Source organism: Schistocerca americana, chromosome X (genome assembly GCF_021461395.2).
Source record: "Schistocerca americana isolate TAMUIC-IGC-003095 chromosome X, iqSchAmer2.1, whole genome shotgun sequence".
NCBI classification, from domain to species: domain Eukaryota; kingdom Metazoa; phylum Arthropoda; class Insecta; order Orthoptera; family Acrididae; genus Schistocerca; species Schistocerca americana.
Window position 1 is genome coordinate 682,339,499 of NC_060130.1, and position 23,849 is coordinate 682,363,347.

Below are 23,849 nucleotides of genomic sequence, written 5' to 3' on the forward strand. Positions count from 1 at the left end.
ACAAGGCACATTCTGAAAGTAAGTTTTGTCATTATTTTTTCACCCAGAAAATTTATTGCCAAAAAGAAATGCACTATGGCATCATGAAATATACACCCTGTATTACTTTTCAAAGTAGTCACCACCAACACTGAGACGCCTGTCAGAGTGTGCGATCAGTTTGAAGAAATCACTCTGGTAAAACTCAGTGCCCTGTGATTCAAAGAACTGTCACACAGCCTGCTTCACCTCAGAATGGATTTGGAATTGACATCTTGAGAGCAGCTTCCAAAACAGGTGAAAGTCCAATGGGCAAAAATAGGGGCTGTAGACCAGGTGACCCAACTTCTCCCATCTCATGTGACAAATCTGGTCCTGTGTGAGCCATGCTGTGTTTGTTTTTGTGTTGTTGTCCCAGAGCACAACACCTTCACTCAGGAGCCTTGGTCTCTCCAACAAATGGCAGACCTGAGATTCATGAGGATATCAAGTAGCATGCCGCATTGATGGCCCTTTCTGGAGGAAATCCTGGAGAATCACACCTTTCACATCCCAGAATATTGTAGCCATAACCTTTGTTGATGTGTGACACTCAGAAATTTTTTCCTCACTGGCGAACTGGGATGCTTCCACATCATTCAGGCAGCCTTGGATCCTGGGGTAAAGTGCTGCACCCATCTCTCATCACTTATGATGATTCAGAACAGGAACACATTTCCCTCTCACATGTACCACATCAAGTGATTGAGGCTGATTCCCATTCTTCTACTCTTGTGATTCAGGGTCAGGTTTCCCATAACCCATCTTGCATTTCCCTGGACATGCTGGTCTGCATCAATATCATTTCTCATCCACTGATGCCCCTTCCATGATTGAACCAGCAATGAGTGTGGATTCATGTGGCATTTGTTTGCATCATCTCATGAACCATCCTCTCTTTCAAAAACAATAATGAAACTTGAGTTTTGTAATGCCCCTTGTACTTAACAGAAAAGATTACAAACTTGAAAATTTAGAAGGTAAAGACTTGTATCCAGCACATTCATAAGAGAAACGCTAACAAACAGAAACAGTGTGTGCCACTTTCATATGGATATCACTTATTCCAAACATTTCATAGATCGTGAATAATGAATTAATGACATGTAGCCTGACCTGCTTGGGGCATGTTGTCTGGCAGTCAACTGATCTTTATACAATGTCTCTGCTTTCCTCCAATTGTTTGTTTGTTATCCACAAACATAGACCAATAATTATATGAAAAATGAGCCTGAGTAACTACTGCCACTTTGACGTGCATATTTTGAGAAAACTCACTCTGTTGCTATTCTGTGTGTTTATTGTGTGCTCCAGACATCTGGACACCATTAATTATAAAATTAACATATGTGTATCACAATAAGAACATAACAGATAATTATCTAATACCACTTGTATTGAGAAACTGTGTTTAAAACTCAAACTTATTGTTTTTCAGTTATTTTAGCCAAACTCTGAGATTGCTTGAGGAAGATGATTCAATCTACTGCATCTCTGCCTGGAACGATCAAGGATATGAACATACAAGTAGTGATCCAAGCTTACTATATAGAGTAGAAACAATGCCTGGTCTTGGCTGGATACTAAAACGATCTCTTTACAAGGATGAACTGGAATCTAAATGGCCAACTCCTGAGAAGGTCAGTGCAATTTTCAGGCTGTAGGACCTTAAACATCCTGCTCTCACTGATTCTGGGTGAAGTGAGACTAATTGTTAATCTAATTTAGGGATCATGAAAGGTCCATTTCATTACCTCTTAACAAGAGAGTTTGTGATATGACACAATTAAAAGGAAAGGCAACATACTGATTTTACTTCAAATATCTGAAAGGATGAGATGCAAGTATCAGTTATTATTAATATTTATGACTAATATTTGAACAGCCATGAAAACTGAAAATGTAATTTTGCTGCTCTACTGTTAGTTTATCGGATCATATGTAATGACTAATTTTGTAACTATCTGAAACAGTCACACTGTGAAGAGAAATGTTACCTGAAAATTCAGTGAAAAGTACTTATATTATAGCTAATATTATAAGTGAACATGTGACACACAGAAGAAAAGTCTTTTATCTTTGCATAGCCAGTTTCTTTCATATCTATGCCAATCTCTTTGTATACATGTACTTTGGTACTGTGACAAATGGTGAATAGAATTACTGAGAAATACTGTTGTCACCATTCTGTTAAGTCAAAGTTGCAAGAACAGTATGCTTTGCAAATTTTGTCAGCGCAAGTAATTTTATTGGCAAATATGTTATGAAGGTGCAATATTTATTTTCAGTGTTAACTTTAATAACAGAAACATTCTCTCTCTCTCTCTCTCTCTCTCTCTCTCTCTCTCTCTCTCTCTCTCTCTCTCTCTCCCCCCGTCCCTCCCTCCCTGTCTCTTTTTCCTCTTGTTATATATCTCTAACACTTTTTCTATCATATCAAGACAAAATAGCCAAGTCAGTATGGCCACAGGCAAAGGAAATAATCTTTGCGAACTACCATTCTTATATATCAGTGGAAGATGAGTTAAGTTGAAGATTACATGAGCCACTACCATTGTCTTTGGATGCAGACAGTATAGTATGAGACTCAGTACAAATGTTTCTGTGCTCATGTTTCCAGTTCATAAATGTGTTACACCTTTATGAAATTTTAGTTACAAATTATTGTTAAGTATATAAATACAGCTCATAGAAAGGTATGATCATAATTCGTATTTGTCAGCTGATACGGAGCTGTATATTGAGCCAAAAAATTAGCAGATACCAACAAAGGCTTTCCTTTATTTATTTCCTTGATTTAGTATTTTTTTTTAATTTTAACTCAATGGCTACATGACCTTCCTGCCATCAAACAAAACTTCTACAGCAAATACAATGAATGAGTTATAATCAGAGAAGCAAAAGTGAAAGTTGGCACAGAGTTGATTGATTCATTTCATTGTATGTACCTTATGTGTCTTACTAAATAACTACATTCAGTTTTCAAGTTGTTTAAAGCCATGCACATAATAACATAAGAATCTTTATTGGGTAGTATCAAATGTGATACAAATAAAATGCTTCAGAGCAACAGAATGATGAAATTTGTGGTAGTAATCTCAATACATCAGCATAAAACACAACAATGTTTGCTTTCAATGAAAATCAGACAACATATGCCACGTGCAAAACATCAAGAACTACATTTCCCAGTGACTATAAGAACAAACATGAAGTGAGATTAAGACTACTGTAAGAGAAATTTGTGTACTTTACAACATTGTTTTTAAATAAATAAAAACATGCACTTTAAGTATAATTTTGATGGGAAAGTGTTCTTTATAAACACAAACAAGGTATAAAGATTTACTGAGGCCTAATTCACAGCAAATACACTCAAATGATGAAAAAAGAGGGTTGTTACAGATCACAGTATGCTGAGGTGAACAGAGAGAAACAGAAGACATCTACTTAGCCTATGGCATTTCATTGGTACCAGTGTAATAAAGCTGTAGGACATGGTAGATATGATGAACTTCAATCTGTTGTTATGGTAACTCAGTGTTGATCAAACAGAGAAAACTTCACAAAACAGTGAGACAGCAAAAAGGAAACGGAGAATAAGGTTTGACATCCCATCGATGATGAACTCATTAGAGATGAATGGTGCAAGGTGGCAGAATAATGACGATGTACTACATTTCTAAGGAAGAGGGTAATTCTCAAGACTTAAAAAGTATGAATGAATAGGATCAAGAGGAATGGATACTGAATGGAAATTATAAATTGATAGGGCACTGTTTATAAAGAACAATGTTTGATGAGATATGGTATAATTTAGCAAAAATGAAATGCTTCTCCTTTTGCCACATGCCAGAAGTTAGTTTGTGAAGTATAGATGTAGATGAAGTTAAAAAATTTGTCTGTGCTCAAGGTGATTAAAGTGCTTTAAGTTTATATTCAGAGCAGTATGCTGCGGTGATGTTACAGTGACACAATTTGTCTGCTTTTAGTGCTAGAAGATGATATAAATGTGGGACCTGTCATGTGTTGCCATTCTGAAGCAACTTTGCATCAACTAAACAGAACTATATGAATCAATAACGAAGGCAAATAACTTGTGCGTAACTATGTGTCCAACTGTCTGCGTTTTCCTTACTAACCGAGAAGCACTTTTAGGGCAGTTACGTAAATATGGTGAAACAGGTGAAATTAAATACTTATGTTGTCTATCCTCTTACCAGAACACACTTGGAATTATTCAGCCTTGTCCAATAGCTGACTGGAAAACAATGCACAACAAAATCAAGATAGTTACTGATGTTTGAGCAAAGGGTACATAAAAAAAATTCAGCTGTAAAACAATGTAGTGATGTCACTGAAATAGAAACCTATCCTTACAGGAAAAAAAGACATATTGAGTAAGTAATATGTTAAAGTGTTATTTGTGCTGTGAAACAAAATGTTAGATTAGAACAGCATTTGATCATGGAAGTAATGGGCAAGACTGTGATTGTAACATTGAAGTGATCACTCTTGCACACCTCAAGACTGCACTTGCTATGTACAAGAATAATTATTAACAGCAAAATGTGAAAATACAATTCAAAAATAATCTTTTAAGTCATTGGTGGATATTTGGTAATTAAGGAAAATATCAGCAGTAGTATCTGCTGTTTTAAATATATCTGCCAAACATCCTGTTACAGAAAATGATGTACTTTGCAAATGTTTAAAAGTGTTTTCTAGCAATATTGCAACAACATTTAAAAGAAACTTCCTGGCAGATTAAAACTGTGTGCCCGACCGAGACTCGAACTTGGGACCTTTGCCTTTCGCGGGCAAGTGCTCTACCAACTGAGCTACCTAAGCACGACTCACAGCTGGTACCCACAGCTTTACTTCTGCCAGTACCTCGTCTCCTACCTTCCAAACTTTACAGAAGCTCTCCTGCGAACCTTGCAGAACTAGCACTCCTGAAAGAAAGGATATTGCGGAGACATGGCTTTGGAAGGTAGGAGACGAGGTACTGGCAGAAGTAAAGCTGTGGGTACCGGCCGTGAGTAGTGCTTAGGTAGCTCAGTTGGTAGAGCACTTGCCCGCGAAAGGCAAAGGTCCCGAGTTCGAGTCTCGGTCGGGCACACAGTTTTAATCTGCCAGGAAGTTTCATATCAGCGCACACTCTGCTGCAGAGTGAAAATCTCATTCTGGAAACATTTAAAAGCATTTTCAGTCAGTGTTTCAACATTCTTAAGTGTTGACTGTTATTCAGCTATTATAACTGAGTTTGAAATGAATGACTGCTCATAGCAAACTACAATTAGATGTTAATGGAAATCAACACATTTTAAGGTGGATATGAACAAGATGGGGTTAGATGAGCCATTATTTAAAAACTATATGTTATTAGAAGAGAAATAAGGATGAAGAAGATGATGAAATGAAATAATCAGCAGTTATTTTTGGATGTGGTTTGAAATATGTGATACTAAATAAATGAGTCAAGATGGAGGGAGGAAAAGAATAGAAGGGTGATTACAGATTGAGAAAGGAAATCTGGAAAAATCTCGATGTGAATTTATGTAATTTCTATTATTCTAAACCTGTATTTAATGACATAGGACAAATGACATAATAAAAGAATAAGGATGTTTCAGAGCACCTACTCATAGAGGACTGTATAAATCTGACTAGCTATATTTGTATTCAAGCATCTGGAACAAGTGCAATAAAATGTGGGAAAGTATTCCATAATCAATGACAACTGCAGAAGCTGAAAAAATATTCTAACTGAAAGATGAAGACAGTCATTCACATCAGGAAGATAATGAAAACAGGTGAAAGTCACAATGTGTATGTATAAAAATAATAAGTGATCAGTGAGCTGCAGTTAAGAAAAATTGATCAACAGAATTTGTGTCAGTGTACAAGAAGTTGAGCGTGTTATGATCATCATGTAAAAACTCTGCAATATGTCAATATAAATAAATGTGGTTTCCATCTCATACCTCACACTTGAGCTACTGCTGAATTATTAACTTCAAATAATGATACCTAAATGATTGCACCAGCTTATCTTACAATGGATTCTGCCAGTTTCTGAAAGAAAAATAATCTTCAGTATCTAATAGTAACTTAAAAGTGCTGAAAGAACTGTAAACTGCTTATAGTATGAAGATAAGGTCTATAAAATAAATAATAATGCAGTATGATATGACAACTCTTAACACCACAGAGATGATTTAGAAGGGTCTGCTTTTGACTAATCCAGAAAAAAAGCTCTGAAATTCTTCTGCTGACTTATGAATAACAACAAAGAGGATTACAAATGTTTTTCAAGTAGGCCTTCAGTTTAAAATCAGGAAATCCCATCTTTCTTGTCATTTCACTATTATTTTTGCTTAATATTTTTAGACTGTCCTATTGCAGTGTATTTTATGAATATATCATGTATTGATTTCATATGTCACCATAACCTGCACAAAGCAGGCAGTGTTTCTGCTAATATGACAGTATTTTCTGTATCTGCTGTGACTTTATGACACATTTTTCATAATGTTTGTAATTTTTAAGTGATATAGTTACTTGGTGTTTTATTGTTGGATCAGCAGTAACACACAACTATTGTACATTAAATGATCAAACAGAATACTAAGAACAGGAAAGATAGTCTGCCACAGATGCTAGTAATTAATAAATAATCACTTTAGACAAACACTGAGTCACTTCAGAAATAATGATATAATTAGCATGTAAAGAGCTCTGAAACAGAAACACTGCCACTGCCAGGAAGCTACTGATTCCTTTGTGTTGCAAATGAGTTAAAAACCAAATAAAAAGAATAAATACAAAGGATGATCATTAAGATAAAAATGGATATCAGGAAGAATTCAGTCAGATGAAACACACTAACTTTCAACTCTGATAATGCAAATATTGGCATGAGGATAGGCATTTAAACAAGCAATCAACAGTGTGAAAGTGACAGTTAAATACAGATAAGAAAGTTTATTAGTGCATTCATTAGATTTAACTGTTTCACCTGCCAAAAATTTACAGAATCAAATGGCATTGATATTTCTCCTGGGAAGAATAGCAAGTCCACGACATCACCAGAAACCCACTGTGCAGCACAAAGTTAGGAAAAAATAAAACAATTGCAAACCAAAGAGATTTAGAAAAAAAGTAAATTAATGTTGATCCCAAAATATGAATACATGAGCTTTGATGGTAATTTTATCTGTGATGCCCCTGGCCTATGATAAGGCATACAGATTTGCAGATGCTCATATACGTTTCTACACATTTGTGTTGGAGGGCTTATATGAGCCAGAACATTATACTGAGTCAAAACAGTATAAATATGAAGTTCTGTAAAAGAAGAGGAGCAAAAAAATTTAAACTGAAAAATGTTTGTATGTTTATCCTCTGACAATCTGTACACACTGGAAGAAACTTAGTGAATGTAGTATGCCTCATGGAGATAAAGCAAAGTTGACCAGCTGCATCCCAGTAATGAGTGACTACAAATATGATAAATGGGTCAACTGTATGGCAGTGAGAATTGCTCATCTTCACAGAGAATCTTAGTTTCCTTTCAGAAGCCAAACTTGATGCTCACTGATCTGGAGAGAACCAGTAATAAGTTACACCCTATCAGAAATGCTTTACCCACTTCAGTCCTGTCATGTGAGTATTCTTACTTGTTACAAAGATGCCAATGAAAGAAACATAAAGCTCCGTGAGTGTGACACCACAATTTTTAGGAGGGATCTTAGATCATCACATCAGACAATTTGCAAACTAATGAGGACCAGTCTTCATGAGGAAAATTCCTATTCACACTGAGCACCTCTAATAGTCAGTGCTAGGAGGTGCACAGTACCCAGTAATGGGGAGATCAACAGATCCTGTACCATAATTATACTGAACATTTGTGGGATGTTCTCGACCAGCATGTGAAAGGCCTTGCCTCCTCTTGCTGTACCTGCAAAGTGTTTGTGAAGTACTCTCTGAAGACAATGGACACAGATACCAACCAAGCTGAAGCAGAACTTCCTTAATGGCATGCTGCTGCAGCAGGAGGAGGAGGTTTGTATTAATGGTTAGGGTGATGATATTTCTCAATAGAAATTAACTGCATTTTTAAAACAATATTTTTCCATAAATCCTTTTTTTCTTAATTTGTTGGCTTCCATAATTTTCATCAGCTTAGTGTACAGCTGTAATATTCATTTAGTTATAAGTAAGTCATATGTACCCAAATTAATTATTCTTATGACTGTATGCCCCAATTTCTGTTTATTCTTAATTTAGGAACAGCATTGTCTGGTAGGAGTGTCAAAAACTCATGCATCTTCATTGTAAGAAAGAAACTAATAACTTCTTAGATAGATACCTTTTGTCATTGTCATCCTGTAGCAAGCACACAAAATCTTAATTCCCATGGGTGTGTAGATGTTTACTTATTATTGATGGATAACCAAATACAAAACTGAGGCATAGAATTTCATCAAGTTTCTGGACATCTATGAGAAAGGAAGCACATCCTATTAGATTTAGTAATGTGTAAAAAGCAACCACAATGGTCAAATGAAGAATCTGTATATTTTTGAGTCAGTGGGGTTATTTCTTCATATTTGGTTCTGTAAGAGGAAGATGATTACAAGAAAATAATCCAAGAAGATTATAGACAGAAAATGTTTTGACTATTACCTACAGGCCCTTGTGGATTATCATAAATCTGCAGAATGTGGATGTTTCCTATCCCTTTGTGGAAACACATTCATGAGGAAGTGGAATGAGAGAAGGCATACCAGTGTAAACTAGGTCAAACGAATATTTCCAGTTGTGTGATCACAATTTTTAAAAGCTAACTTTAGATTTTTTACCCATGAACAAAGGAAATAAATAAGCAGTGTGAAAATACATCCATTCTATCTTTCCCGTGTCAAGACACACCAGTCACTCTCTTTCCTCTCTATCCATGATTATCTTTTTCCACAATAACAGAGTTGATGCTGGCACATTAACTCACAGTTGCCCCATAAAATACATGTTTCATTGCTGAATATAAAATCTAATTATGATGGATTCCAATGTATTCTGGTTTCCAGTGGAATTATATCCATTTACCTTGGCTTTGAAGGGAGAAGTGGGTGTTTTCTACAAGTTTCTTTCCAGAGTACATTCACTGAATACTCTCAAGGCACTCAATGAACTGAAGCAGGTGATATACTTGAAAAAGAACATTTGGATCTCATCTTCATGAGACCTATCAGTACTGCATGTCAGAAATATCTGTCAGCATGTGAATTATGTAGCCTTTTTGTGGGTAAACAAGTGAGGAACCTACTGAACCCCCTTGTTTGTTTTCATCAGTTTATACCAGTGAAATGTCATTGGGCCAGCTTAAAATACAACAGAATGTGTAGTCACAGATACAATTTACTGTACTCATTTTGTTCTTATGTGAGTAGTGTAAAAATTATCCTACATGCTTGCTGATACTGGAGGAGTATTTTCATATTAATTACATTGTCCTCTGCCATGATGATTTCTTCACAGATTTTACCAGTTTTGTGGCCTGTAGATGATCAAAGAGTAGTTGCTCTGCTGGAGTGTAAGCAGTGAGTGATTGAGAACACTGAAAACTCAGTGGGTGATTTGGCTCTAAATGAATGTTGCATGGTGGGGAGATGCCATTGGATGCTTATACATGATTCATCAGCTTTGGTCAGAATGATTAAATGTGACTCACCTTGTTAAATTGCCTGACAAGTGTCAGTTGCAAATGACTATTATTTAAATACACTAACTTCATTCAAATTAGAAATAGCAAGGTTAGCAGGCTACAAGAGGTGAGCTTTCCTTCCAAACTTAGAGAAGTGTGTTGAATTTTGTACACTGAGAAGACTAGATACAAATACAGCAGCAGACATGGGCAGGGATAAATTCCCAGCCTTTGTGAACATAGTTTCTTGTATATTCAAACAGCAATGTGAGACTGTACTCATTTGAGGAACATACTCTTCACAACAAACCAAAATAGCCTCCAACTCCACTGGCTTGAATATGCACAGTCGCATGCTGAATGTCAACAGTTCACAATTTTCATTGATATTCACTTCAATGTGGACTACACAGATGGCATGAGACATTTTCAGGGTAAATGCCATATTCCCGAGTACTTATTGATCATCATACCAAATAAATGGAGGTGATTCCCACTGTTCTAATCTTTAGGTAAAAGGTCTGTTCTAAAAATACTGAAACCCTTTTTTAACAATTATTTTATTCAACTCACAGATGCTTAGATCTTGTCTCCTTAAAAGTACTCTGTTATATTCACAAATTTGTCCCAGCAGTGTCACCACTTCGCCATGCAGTCATGGAAAGCAACGTTTGGAGAATCCAATAGTATACTTTATGAACTCTCATTATCGTTGCTGTTGATTTCGAAATGGCATCCTTTCAACACTGATTTTAAGTTTGGGAATAAGGATAAGTCATATGGGGTAAGGTTTGGAAAGTAGGGGGGTTGAGGAAGGTCATTCATTTGATGTTCTGCACCAAACTCATGAATTGATAAAGCTGGGGTGTCAGGCACTTCATCATGATGAAGAGACCTCAAGCAGTTTTGCCACAATTGAGGTTTCTTTCCATGAAGGTTCTCACTCCAAATTTTCAAAAATTGTGTGTAGTAATGGCGGTAGACTATTTTTTCCCCCTTCCCCTCACCCACACCCTTTATAAGCCCACTTTGGTCACTGCAATTTTTTTTTTCTAAAATTACTAGAACCATCTGAGATTCCAACTTCTTCTGAAGATTTCCTAACAGTCAACAATTTGTACATACCACACCCTTGATTTCGTATGTAAACACCACCAGTTGAGGTGTAGGGTAATCTTCAATTGATAGACAACTACTTTTGATTCAGAAATAACAGTCTTTGTCCAAGAGCACCACCTCCTTAAGCCTACTTCCAAAGGCTCAAATACCTCTACAAAAGTTTTCTCCACTTTTGTATTAATTTTTGCTTCATCATTGTCACCATAATTCAGACTCTGGATAAATCATTGTGAACACTTTACTGCTTTCCATTGAATTAACAGCTCAGAAAGTATGTGAGGTGTCAATAAAATGAAATGATGTGCTTTCTTGAGAGCTTGTGATGGATGTATTGCTGTCAACAGCACTTCACAAGGATGCTTCATTTACACCACACTCTCAATGTTGTCTGCTACATGAGAGAAGACGGAAAGCTTTAAATGGTACCAATTATTCAATGCATTCCTGGATTTGCATTCCAACAGGATGGACCGATGACCATAGCAGTCTGGTCCCTTTAATCCCACTCCAACAGGATGATGGTTCTTAAAGACATACTGTCTTCTATAAGCTAACCCATAATGATTTATATTTACAGGTATCCTACTGACACCATCTATGAGAAACAAAAAGAGTCCTTAAAACTTTAAATCACAGGGTGCACATAGTGTCTGATACTGACAACTTACAAGACAAAACTGGCAGAACTAAAGGCAGTATTCCAGAAAAAAAGAAAATAGGTTTTCATCACATCAGATCAAGAAAGCAATGCAGTCCATGGGAGAAGGGAGAAGGAGGAGGAGGAGGAGGAGGAGGAGCAGGAGGAGGAGGAGTTGGGGGGGGGGGGGGGGTGGAGATTTTAAGTCTAAGTCTGCTGCCTTTATATTCTCTTTGTGGGAAGAGTTTTCTTAAAAACTGTGAGAATCATTTAAAAAAACAACTAGTGGAAGCTATCTTTGTGCCACAGGTCAAGATAACAGTTCTTTTATCAAGCATTAAGGACAATCTACTGCAGCAGTAGATAAGAATGCAGAAAATAACAAGTCTGTGTGGTTTCTCCTGTACAAGGTTTGCAGCATTCACTTTACAGTAATCTTTATATAACAAAAACAAGAACAAACCCAATACCATTCACAGAATACTCCACTGCTTGAAACTTAGTTAGCTGTAAGACTTAACTTGCAGCAACCATTTAATATTTTACAATGTGATGACCAAAATGGTGTCTGCTTATAATTTTAATGTGTGGGCAGCCACAAACTGAACAAATAAATCAAATTTATTCGATATCTGGTTCCCAATGACAATATTTCTAGAATCAAACTGAAGCTGCTTCATCTTGGGAATTCCTATTGCAGCACACAGCCCTAGATAACTTTTATAAAATGTGAGGGCTATCAAAGGAATAAAATATATGGTGCCCAACATCTACATCTACAACTATTCTGCAAGCCACCTTGCAGTATGCGAGAAGAATGACTGCCAGTAAGCCTCTGTGTGGGCTCGTATCTCTCTAATTTTATCTTCGTGATCTTTCCATGAGATATACATGTGAATTGTTTCTAAATGCGTATTTAAGTTGGCAATACCTTCTACACCATTTAGCCACAGATACGTTTTAATGACATAAGTGTAACTGTTGCACAAATGATGGGTTTTAAACAGTAGTTTAAATTTTTTTTAATATGAAGAACAGATGTCAATAAAAAATCCATAAAAATCAAAATGCAAGAACTTCTTGGGTGATAATGTTAAAGGGCGAGACAGTAATATCATGGAAACATATTTTTCTGTGTTATGCATGTAAAATTGACTTGAAAAAAGAAATATCAAAAAGTTTAAACACATCATGTAGTCATAAATGTGGTAATCTCATTCCTATTTCTCATTGTAAAATAGTAAAATAATAAAAATAACCATATATTTGTGTTTCGATTTTAAAAATTCAAATATTAATTAATGAACAACTGATATTTCTATTAACAAGAAAATATTATTTTTTCATTTTCTGTTAGAAGATGTGGGACTGGGACATGTGGATGCGCCTTCCCGAAGTACGAAAAGGAAGAGAATGTGTCATACCTGATGTTTCCAGAACATACCATTTTGGAGCATCAGGGCTCAACATGAATTCATATTTCCAAGATGTGTACTTCAAAAAGCATTCATTCAACACACAGCCATACGTTGAATTAAAAAATATAGACAGGTAAATGCTGTTACATTGAAAATTGTTGTGCACTACTACAGTCTCTCTCTCTCTCTCTCTCTCTCTCTCTCTCTCTCTCTCTCTCTCTCTGGAAACATTCCACGTGGGAAAAATATATCTAAAAACAAAGATGATGTGACTTACCAAACGAAAGCGCTGGCACGTCGATAGACACACAAACATACACACAAAATTCAAGCTTTCGCAACAAACTGTTGCCTCATCAGGAAAGAGGGAAGGAGAGGGAAAGACGAAAGGATGTGGGTTTTAAGGGAGAGGGTAAGGAGTCATTCCAATCCCGGGAGCGGAAAGACTTACCTTAGGGGGAAAAAAGGATGGGTATACACTCACACACACACACACACACACACACACACACATATCCATCCACACATATACAGACACAAGCAGACATATTTAAAGACCAAATATGTCTGCTTGTGTCTGTATATGTGTGGATGGATATGTGTGTGTGTGTGTGTGTGTGTGTGCGAGTGTATACTCGTCCTTTTTTCCCCCTAAGGTAAGTCTTTCCGCTCCCGGGATTGGAATGACTCCTTACCCTCTCCCTTAAAACCCACATCCTTTCATCTTCGTCCTTTCATCCTTCCCTCTTTCCTGATGAGGCAACAGTTTGTTGCTCATGTGAATAAAAATATCCTAACAGTGTCTGTTCATTCAGTTAGTCAATCAGTCTTGGTAAATCCCGTCATGAAAAAGAGCTGTCAGGGATACAGAACATGGCAAGTTACATCAACAGGTAGCAAGAGCCACTGCAAGCAACTTCTGTAAAATGAACTGCCAAGAGATTATGAGCAGTGTTAATGTAATTACATTGACAATTATGGGAATGATTTCTGAATTACATTATTAGGAGAAAAGCAGCTACATTAAAAGAAGCCACTGCTCCTTCTCTTACTCTACTCAGCTATAGGCTTTAGTTAATACTTCAAACAAAACCATTTATGTATCAGTACACAGAACACCATAAGCTGTCTGTGTATACAGGATGTTTGAGACCTGTACCATAAAAGCATTTTTCTTGGCAACAGTCCATCAGATCTTATCACGTAATATACATTTTAGACTGTTAGTGCCTGGCATTAAGGCACTGATGAGTCTGCAGCCCAAATTATAATGCAGAAATTCTGAACCATACTGATTTGTGGCATCTTGCTTTCTTTATTTAACTGATTGGCTGGTATTAAAAATGATCTGCCTCCATCATTCAATGGTCCTGTATCAAGGCAACACATCAGTGGGTCCAGAAGGCCGAGGAAAATTGTTATTAATGTATTAATTTGGCTATTAAATTTATCAACCTGTCATTAACTGTACATTAGGTCCATTACTATTATCATTGGAATCATGATTAAGTGTACTGTATTAATCCATGACTGGAAACATGATTATTGTATAAGTAAGCACTCTTTCTGTAAAAGGGGCTGGAATTCACAGCAGCTGAGGCTTCTCCACATGCATTTGATATGTCACAGAAAAGTCTCAGGTTTACACCTTTTTCCAGCCACAGCTGTACACACATCTGTGCATTTTGAGTACTTTGAAGTATCTTTGGAGGTTCCTGATATATTTAGCATATTCTGTCTTTCACATTACCTCACATTGTAGGATAATATTGATACACAATGCTTTAATGCATCCCGAAATATAATAAGCAAAGGGAGTTAAATCTGGGGTAGCAACATCAGTGGCTATGTCACTGACTCTCTCTACCATCTGCTCACCAGGAAAAGTTTAAGGTGCACCCAGCCACCAAGGAAAAATGTACTCCACATTCATCTTACTGTAGAACACCTTCTAACAACTCTGTCAGTGCATGTTTGAGAAATTCACCGCTCACCATTTAATTGTTCATAAAAAATAAGAGCACAAAAAAACAGTTGTAAGATTGGAATTAGTGGGGAAATCTATGAAAATATGCAGAAAATATGAGGAGTAATGACAAAGCAGAAGCTAATCTTCATTGGGCTCTTCTGTGGAATGAAAGAGAACAGGCTAATGAAAGAAATATTCCCATATTTCTGACAAAAAGGAATCATGAGTAGCATAGATGACAGAAATAAGAAAAGAACCAGAATGAAACAACATCAAAGAATTGGACATACAAGAACAAATCTTTTTTTAAAAATAAAATACTAAATTTAGAAGGCTTTCAAAGCAGAAGAAATAAGAAATGAGTAACTACGAGAGCAGAAAGAAAAAGACAATGGAAGAGAGGATTAAAGAGTGCCAGAAAATGGGAAACAAAAAAGAAGAAGAACTTAATGTGTTATATGATCTCTTTCAATAAGTACGAAAATAAAAAAGTCCAGTAACTTTATAATAGACGAGTCCACACCAGATGTTTATGCTCCAGATGTGGTGGTAGCCTTGTTGGCATAACCAGTGGAGATTCTCTTATGCTTAATAGTGCACACTGTGGATATTAATGTCACCATTATATTTAAAAGTCAGTTAGTGCAGTGTCTGTCACAATTTTTCATGTGTCTATAGTAAACCATACAGCTGATGTAATATCGTATTCACAATTTGTGAATACATTTTGTAAGATTTAAAGGTGGCTTCATCAGTACACAGGGTCAACGGCCTTGCCACAGTAACAACACCAGTTTCTGTCGGATCACCAAAGTTAAGCACAGCCTGGTTTGGTTAGCACTTGGATGGATCACCATCTGGGTCTGCTGAATTCTGTTGGCAAGTGGGGTGCACTCATGTGTTTTGAGGCCAATTGAGGAGCTACTTGATTCAGAAGTAGCAGCACTGATCATGAAAACTGACAACTGCCAGGAGAGCAGTGTGCCAGCCGCATGCCCCTCAGTGTCCACATCCGGTGAGCCTAAGGTCTGAGGATGACATGCCAGCCAGTCAGTACCATTGGGCCTTCAAAATCTGTTCAGATGGTGTTTGTTTGTTTGTTGAACAGTACACAGTATAACAGTCATGAAGTCAAAATTTTGATTTACAAACCAGATGCAGAAGGTAATTCTTCTCTGGAAATAATCTTCACTTAATGCCAGTCACATCTGACCTCTGTCATTAATCCATGCCTCCAACTGCTGAAAAAGATGTAGTGACTGGCATGGGCAATCTTGAAGTCTCTTCGATCCCTGTTAGTAGGTAATTCTGGTGACATTCTCAGATTTCCATAAGCAAGCCAAATTCTTCATCATTAAAACATACCATTACTGAACAAATAACATAATAAATCTGAAGACATCACAGAAACCTCTGACAGTGACCTCTGGCAATGTACCAGGAAAGAAACCTCTTGTTAAATGTGAGTAATGGCATTAGTAGTGAGGAAATGAAAGGTACATTGTGTATCATCAATTGATTGAGTGGCATGGAATACAGCCAGGTAGTTTTTCTTTTTGAAGATATCCCCAGAACAGTCCAGAATACAAAAAAATCTTTTTAGTAAAAAAAAATGTTCAGGTTTGAGAGGTCTTTTCAAGGGTACTAAAAATTTTTTCCATGTTTCCATCTGAAATTCTGAAGTTGACTTCATTTTCTCTATTTTCCAGAAACTTTTGGGCAATGTTAAGTGTAAAATTCTCTTCACTCTTATCAGTTTGCCTGTAATGCATTTTACCCATAAAAGATTGGACGCATCATATCCAGAAAAAAGTGCTTATTCGGGAGGTCTGAAACATCCTGTATACTGGCCAAGTGGAAATCTGTTTAATACAAACTTTAAAGTTGATTAGAACTTACATCCATAAGACCAAATATTCGAAAAATTACTGGAGTGGCTGATAAGGTACCCTTTCACTTTTCTCCTTAATTTCTGAGGATTTTTAGTTCCCCACTTGAAATCTACTGGCAGCTTGTTACAGACTTTTGCACCAGAATATAAAACACCATTGTCAACCTTAGAGAGGGAAGAATAACCTACATGGAAATTATTTTTCCTTTTAGTATTGTGCTGTGAATTTCACATTGCATCCTAAAATTTACTCTTGTTGTTAACCGCAAATACCATTGGATAGTAAATTTACTGTCACATATGTGTAAGACTCCTTAGGTCTCAGAAGAGGGTTCTGATACATATTTGGTTGACAGTTTTAAACAATATTCTTACAGCACACTTGTGTAGGGTAAATAATTATTTTACATTAACTGCATTGCTCCACAAGAATGGTCACTGCCAAACTGTGGCCTAGAGCAGAGTTGACAACACAGTGATGGGACAAATTGCATATGAATTCTCTTTGCAACACATCCTTCAATACTGTAACCCTCCTGGCTTCAGTATTCACTAGCCCCTGCCTGAAAATCCAGCTCCACTCCCACTCCACAACCCAAGCTTCATTCATCCTGCACCCACACACTTCTCTCCATAGTCTACCCTCCTCTGTTCACTCTTGCCCTCCCAGTCCACTTCTCCTTGTCATTCTGTGCTCGGTACAAATCCCTCTACCTGTGATCAGAACAAACTCAACTGTGCCACACTCCTGTTTCATGTGCCAGTCTCCTCTCCCTCCCAGCGAATAACAGCCTTTTTCCATCTCTCCCTCCCACTCACCCCAACTCCTTTCTCACCTTCTCCACTCCACCTGATACAACCACTCACCGCAGTTGAGATGCAGTATAAGCACAGTGTAGCCACACAGGAGTAGGCATTTGTACATATGTATGAATGTATGTATGTACGTACACTACCTGAAAAAAAAGTGAGGCAGCCAGAAGGAGAGGAGGAAATGAATGGAAACTTAATGGGTTGAGAAGTTATGTGATTTTATTTCAGTAATTACCAAATTGCATCAGATTTACAAAGAACAACTCACTTATCAGTATCACATTGCACCCCCTCTGGCCTAGATGCATGTACTGATTTGTTTGGCAAAGGTGTCATAAGGCCATAGTATCCTCTACTGAGACAATCTGGCCCACAACTGTTGTAACTGGCCCATGATATTCTGGATAAAGGCACTGCAATGTAGCTAATATTCAAGCTGGTCCCACACCTGTTCAATCAGGGACAGATCTGGGGATCTTGCAGGCCACAGTAGTGTAACAACATCACACATACAGTTTGTAGGGACACTTGCCATGTGTAGATGACCATTATTCTATTGCAAAATGGCAACATATTACTGTTACGTAGCATTTAACACACAAGGATGCAGAATGCCCTTGACATATTTTTGTGTTGTCAGAGTTCCCTTGGTCATGACCAGCCACATCCCAAAGTCATACCCAGTGGCTCCCCACCCCATGACACCAGGAGCAACATTGCCGTGTCTCCCCAAAACTTTGAACCATCTTCTCAGGTCGCCATCATATTTGCTAATGACAGTTATCTGGGGTAATGCAGAATGTTGATTCATTGCTGAATGTGGTGCAAAGCCATTCATCAGCAGTCCATGCCTCCTGATCCCAGCATCACCCCAAATGCAGCCGTTCATGTTGTGGTGTTAAAAGAAACCTATGCATGGGACATAATCCCCTCATCTAGCTGCTGTTAGTGTTCAGCCAATGGTGTTGGATGACACAGAATGTTGCAGGGAGTTTACTACTTGTTCGTAGATGGCAGGCAAAAATGTGAAGTGGTGACAGTGTGCCTGGTGCACAAAATGGTGATCATCCCTTGTGGTGACCATAAGTGGTTGACTGGAACTTCGATGACATGTATGCCTGCCCTCCCATTCCCATGCAGGTGAGTATTGGGCCACTGTCATGTCTGAATGCCCCACAAATCTGTATACTGCACAATTCATCCAGTCAGCCAAATGGGGATCCACAATGACACCCATTTTGAATCCTGTCAAGTGCTGATAACACTGTTTCACATAAATGTCCAGCATCTCTGTGTCCTTCACAATGATCACTCAATATCTGATACTGTTCTCACCCTTTATATACCCTCCAGCTTAGTTCAAAAGTTAAAGAAAGCTCTCAACTATTTTCAGTATGGACTGTACCTACTGACGACATAGTATGTGGGATCATAAAGTGACCATCCATTTAGTCTGTGTTGGATGCACTGTCATTTGGGCCTGTATCATCACTAAAAGATGCCCACAATAAAGATATGCTTGGTCAGGTAAAACAGTGGCATATGGAAGGTGAGAATTGTTTCAGATATAGCCTGAAAAAAATTGAAGGTGTTATTTTTCATATACTGGCACCAAAATATGTGCCGCCTTCCTCAAGTTAATTCTTATGTAGTGATAAATATTTGTTGATGCATTGTGTATTGTCAATAACTTTAAAGAGAATGCTACTGAACAGGAATCCTTCAGATTGTAGCACACTTGTGCATAGTTTAAACTCTTCCTCCACAGTCACTTTTAAGTGATGTTAAGCATAAAGAATGAAATAAATGTTTTTATACTCTGTCCAGTGACATTAATGTGGTCACCTGTCAAAAGCCTGAATAACCACTGTGTGCAGTGCTGACTGTTGTGAAACATGCAGGAAGAGGATCAGTGAGGTTCTGGAAGGTACTGACATGAATGTGGAGCCATGCCAATTTCAGTGCCACAGCCAGCTGTGCAAGGTTTCTTGGTTGAGGATCCAAGGCACAAACAGCCCAACTGAGTGGGTTTAAATCTGGGAAGTTGGGTGGCCAGGGGAGTATGGTGAACTCATCCTGGTGCTCTTCAAACCAAACACATACACTGTGAGCTGTGTGACAACTTGCACTGTCCTGCTGGTAGATGCCCCCATGCCAAGGATAAACAAACTGCATGGTCCCCAACATTAGAGACATGCATGTGTTGAGCCATTGTGCCATCCAGAATGATGATATCACCCAGGAAATGCCGCAAAAACATTCCCCAGACTATAAGCCCCCCCGTCCTCCGGCCTGGAACTTTCTGACGAGTGTTGCAGGGTGTCTGCTTTCAGACATTTCACACTGTTCACACAAACAGCCATCTGTCTGATGGAGCACAAAATATGATTCATCTGAAAAGACCACCTGTCGCCACTCACTGGACATCCAGTTTTGGTATTGGTGTGCATAGTCGAGCTTTTGATGCCAATGAGGCATTCACTGAATGGTTGTTGATGATACACGGTTGGTAGCCTTCTGGTTCATTTTGGCAGTCAGCTGCTCAACACTTGCACATCTGTTCATGCAGTCACATCTTGTCTCATTCACCTTCATCACCTATGGCCCGTGGTCCACCACAGTTGCCTCAGCCCCGGTTTGGATAGTGCTATTCTGTCATGCAAGGTATACTTTACCCACGGCAGCCTGCAAACAGTGTACAGACTTGGTTATTTTAGAAATGCTTCCACCCTTGGCCCAAAAGCCGATGATCATATCCTTTTGGAGGCAGATAAATCACTCCATTTCTGCATTATGACGAGGACTAGACTGTTTTCTGCATCCACCCTGATAAGCTTTATATACTCTCCACTGTTGGTGCAGCCACCTGCAGTCTGTGAGTGGTTATTGCATGCTAACACTGAACATTGGTGGTGGTCACATTAATGTGACTGGACCATGTATTTTGAGCATCTTTTCATGCATTGTACTGTAAATTAAGATATATGTCACAAGACTGAAGACATCTAAGAGTCATTCATGCATTAAAATTCTTTAAAAAAGTGGCAAAATTAAAACACTTAATGTAATGAAATTGTAATCCTAGATTCATTTTACATGTGCAAAATTGGAAAATCTACATTTTTTGTTTTGTTTTGTTCTATTTTAGTATCAAGAAAGATAATTATGAAGAAGTGATCATTGGAATGATAAAGCATGCTAATATTTTAGATCACAGCAAGTCACCATGTGAAGAGAGTTTTGTCCCAGAAAAAAAGGTTTGTCTTGACGCAGACATAACATGCATGTTATTTGGCAAGTTCTTCATTTTGTTGTTGATGTTCATTAGTCTCACATTACTTCCACAGATCATGTACTCATAATCAAAAGAAAGCTGTGCTAATAAATTGTCATTTTTCTGCTTTTAATTCTTCTCTGATTTTCAGCCCAGATGTGTGGTTTATAGCAGGTTGCTTGTCTAGATTACTCCACAGTATTGCTTCGAATATGCATGATTTTCTGCACATTGCATTAATAACTTAGTGCACCTCCTTCACACAGTAGGGGGGCATTTTTTTATTTCTCCTGTGGAGAGTAGGCCTACTTGTAGTTAGTTTAATTTTCCCAAGTAGGACTGTATAACTGCATGTGAAAAACAGAGTAGCACCAACAGTTCAAATCCAATTCAACTGCAAGCATGACTTGTTTATACAATGCACTCCAGTGAAGAATACAGCTAATAATGTACACCTAAATTGTTGTTATGTAACAACAAACATAACTGTGAACCAAAACTTATTCTTGAACTAAATATATAAAATACACAGTAATATATATATATATATATATATATATATATATATATATATATATATATATATATATATATATATATATTTTTTTTTTTTTTTTTTTTTTTTCTTGACAATTTTTTAGAGTTGCACTGAAATGCTTTGTATGATTGATATTTGAGTTCTAAACTTCACTTAAATAAATATAAAAAATTGCAGAAGTGTGATTGTTGTGTGATCAACTTGTTGGTTACAGAAGCTCTATTATAGAGATGGAGAAAGTGATGTGGGATCATGATGAATATATATATATATATATATATATATATATTCATCATGATCCCACATCACTTTCTCCATCTCTATAATAGAGCTTCTGTAACCAACAAGTTGATCACACAACAATCACACTTCTGCAATTTTTTATATTTATTTAAGTGAAGTTTAGAACTCAAATATCAATCATACAAAGCATTTCAGTGCAACTCTAAAAAATTGTCAAGAAAATAGGGTTTGAAGTTTTTCTGAGCAGCTTTGATACTCAAAGACAGATTGATTTTTTGATAGGCGGCATCACACTGTGATAAAGTACTTGTTTGCTGTGTTGGCAGTCCAGGTTTGAGTCCTGACTGTGGTAAATTTTTAAACAAATATTCATGTTCGACACACATTTCTGTGAAGACTAAAATATGTGAAGATGAAAAAATATTTAATTTGTAATGTTTTTCTTTAACTGAAATGAACTTTATTTATAATCTTTCATAAAAAATTGATAATTAAGAATTTATATTTGCTGTGAAAACTAGATTTTTGTATGTGATATGAAATTTGAAATGAGATGTCCATTTTTCATAAAACTGAGAATTAGACATGTGTCAAACAGTATACATTTGCTGAATTTTATATTTAAATTGGAAAAAAAGAAAAAGAATAGTTCAAAATAAGACTTGAATGAGAAATTACCAGTCACAAGCACTACTGATTGTTTTTTTCCCAACTTTATGCATTGTACACCTCATGGAAATGCTTGCAGAATATGCACCTTTGTGTAAAAATTTGCATCAATCAGAAACTGAACCAGGGTGCCCACTTGGCAGACAAGAACTCTACCACAGAGCCACACTGCCTGTTGAAAAATTGAGCTTTCCTTGAGTTGTTAAAGAGAACTTCAAAGCGTCAGAGTTTATTTTCTTGAGAATTTTTGAGAGCTGCACCTATCAGCTTTGTGAGACCAATATTTGAGTTCTGAAATTCACGTACCATGAATACAAAAAATAACAAAAATCTGTCTGCCATGCAGTCCCCTTGTAAGCATAGAAAATATGAATTCAGTTTAATGAACCAATTAGGATATATAGACAACTTAAAAATGACAATATTGTGCTTTCTGCAGATTACACTATAGGTTCGAACAGCCATAATTAAATAAATTTGGCATCAAAACAAGCCACTTGCTCCACCAATACCTATGGAATTCCCAGTTGTGTGTGAAGAAATTACACCAGATTAGTGAACCAATATAGAGATACAGGCAATTAAAACTGACAGAAAAGGGCTCTCAGCAGTTTGTGCACTTAATTTGAATGACTACTAAATATTTGTCAAATCTGCTGTACCTGATGGTGTATCAGCACTGCTAAGGTTTGGCCTGGAAACTAACTGCAAGAGCACTTGTTTGGTTGCTCAGGTTGGGAGTGCAATATCTCTACTGAGTGACTATACAGGTTGTAGTACAACATATTTTTAAGAAGGTAATACCACATTTCTTGGTAGAATGTTATTAAAGTACATGTACTTTGTAGAGAAACTAATTGGTTTGACTTTAGGTAATGCTCACAACCTTGCCACATTTGGTACTCATGTTACTTACTATTTGAAAAAAAAACTGTGGGGCCTGAGAAAAGTGTAGACCCTAAGATTGGGTTGGGATGGAAATGGTCACCTGGAAAAGTAATTGGAAAGGGGGGAGGGGGAAGATGCATATAAAAATGATCTGTATAAGTTTTGAAGCCACTGGGGTTGTTATACTGACTGGTGACAGCCACAGTGACATTAAGTCCAAGTTTGAATAAGTAACTGGGCAACAGTGGGTAATAACTAAAAAGAAAAGATTTTTGATTGTTCTGTATCAGTTCTTGCATGAATCATGGGGACATTCTTCCCTGGCATGAAAGTTCAGTTTCCCTCAGTGCAGCTTGTGATATGTGCCAGATGTAGCTAACACATTACTATCTGCTGTAAGAGGAATGCCATCAGCTCTGCAGAGAAAATGCAATTTTCATTTGAAAACAGTGCATAAATTAAATTTTTCTTCACTCTTGGTGGATGTCTACAAATCTAAGGCTTCAGCTTTGTGTTGAATAATTCACTTTTTCTCAAACAGATTGGACTTGTCAAAAGATATAATAGAACCTACTGAAGTAGTCATTTTTCATTCACACCTTTCTTGTTATAGCCCTGAGTGATCATTTATGCTTACGGGCAATTTCAGACAATTTTTCA

General features: G+C 37.2%; 1 protein-coding gene across 4 annotated transcripts in view; it reads left to right on the forward strand.

Moving 5' to 3' along the window:
• LOC124554776 (protein O-linked-mannose beta-1,2-N-acetylglucosaminyltransferase 1-like) overlaps positions 1-23,849 on the forward strand; it is a 1,050,404-nt gene that overhangs the window by 996,313 nt on the left and 30,242 nt on the right. For 3 of the 4 annotated variants that reach the window (XM_047128420.1, XM_047128421.1, XM_047128422.1), the window contains 3 exons: positions 1,457-1,658; positions 12,844-13,037; positions 20,726-20,834. In XM_047128420.1, the coding sequence (XP_046984376.1) occupies positions 1,457-1,658; positions 12,844-13,037; positions 20,726-20,834 (505 nt within the window). The remainder of the gene's footprint in view (positions 1-1,456; positions 1,659-12,843; positions 13,038-20,725; positions 20,835-23,849) is intronic. The other variant, XM_047128423.1, reaches the window with a different exon arrangement.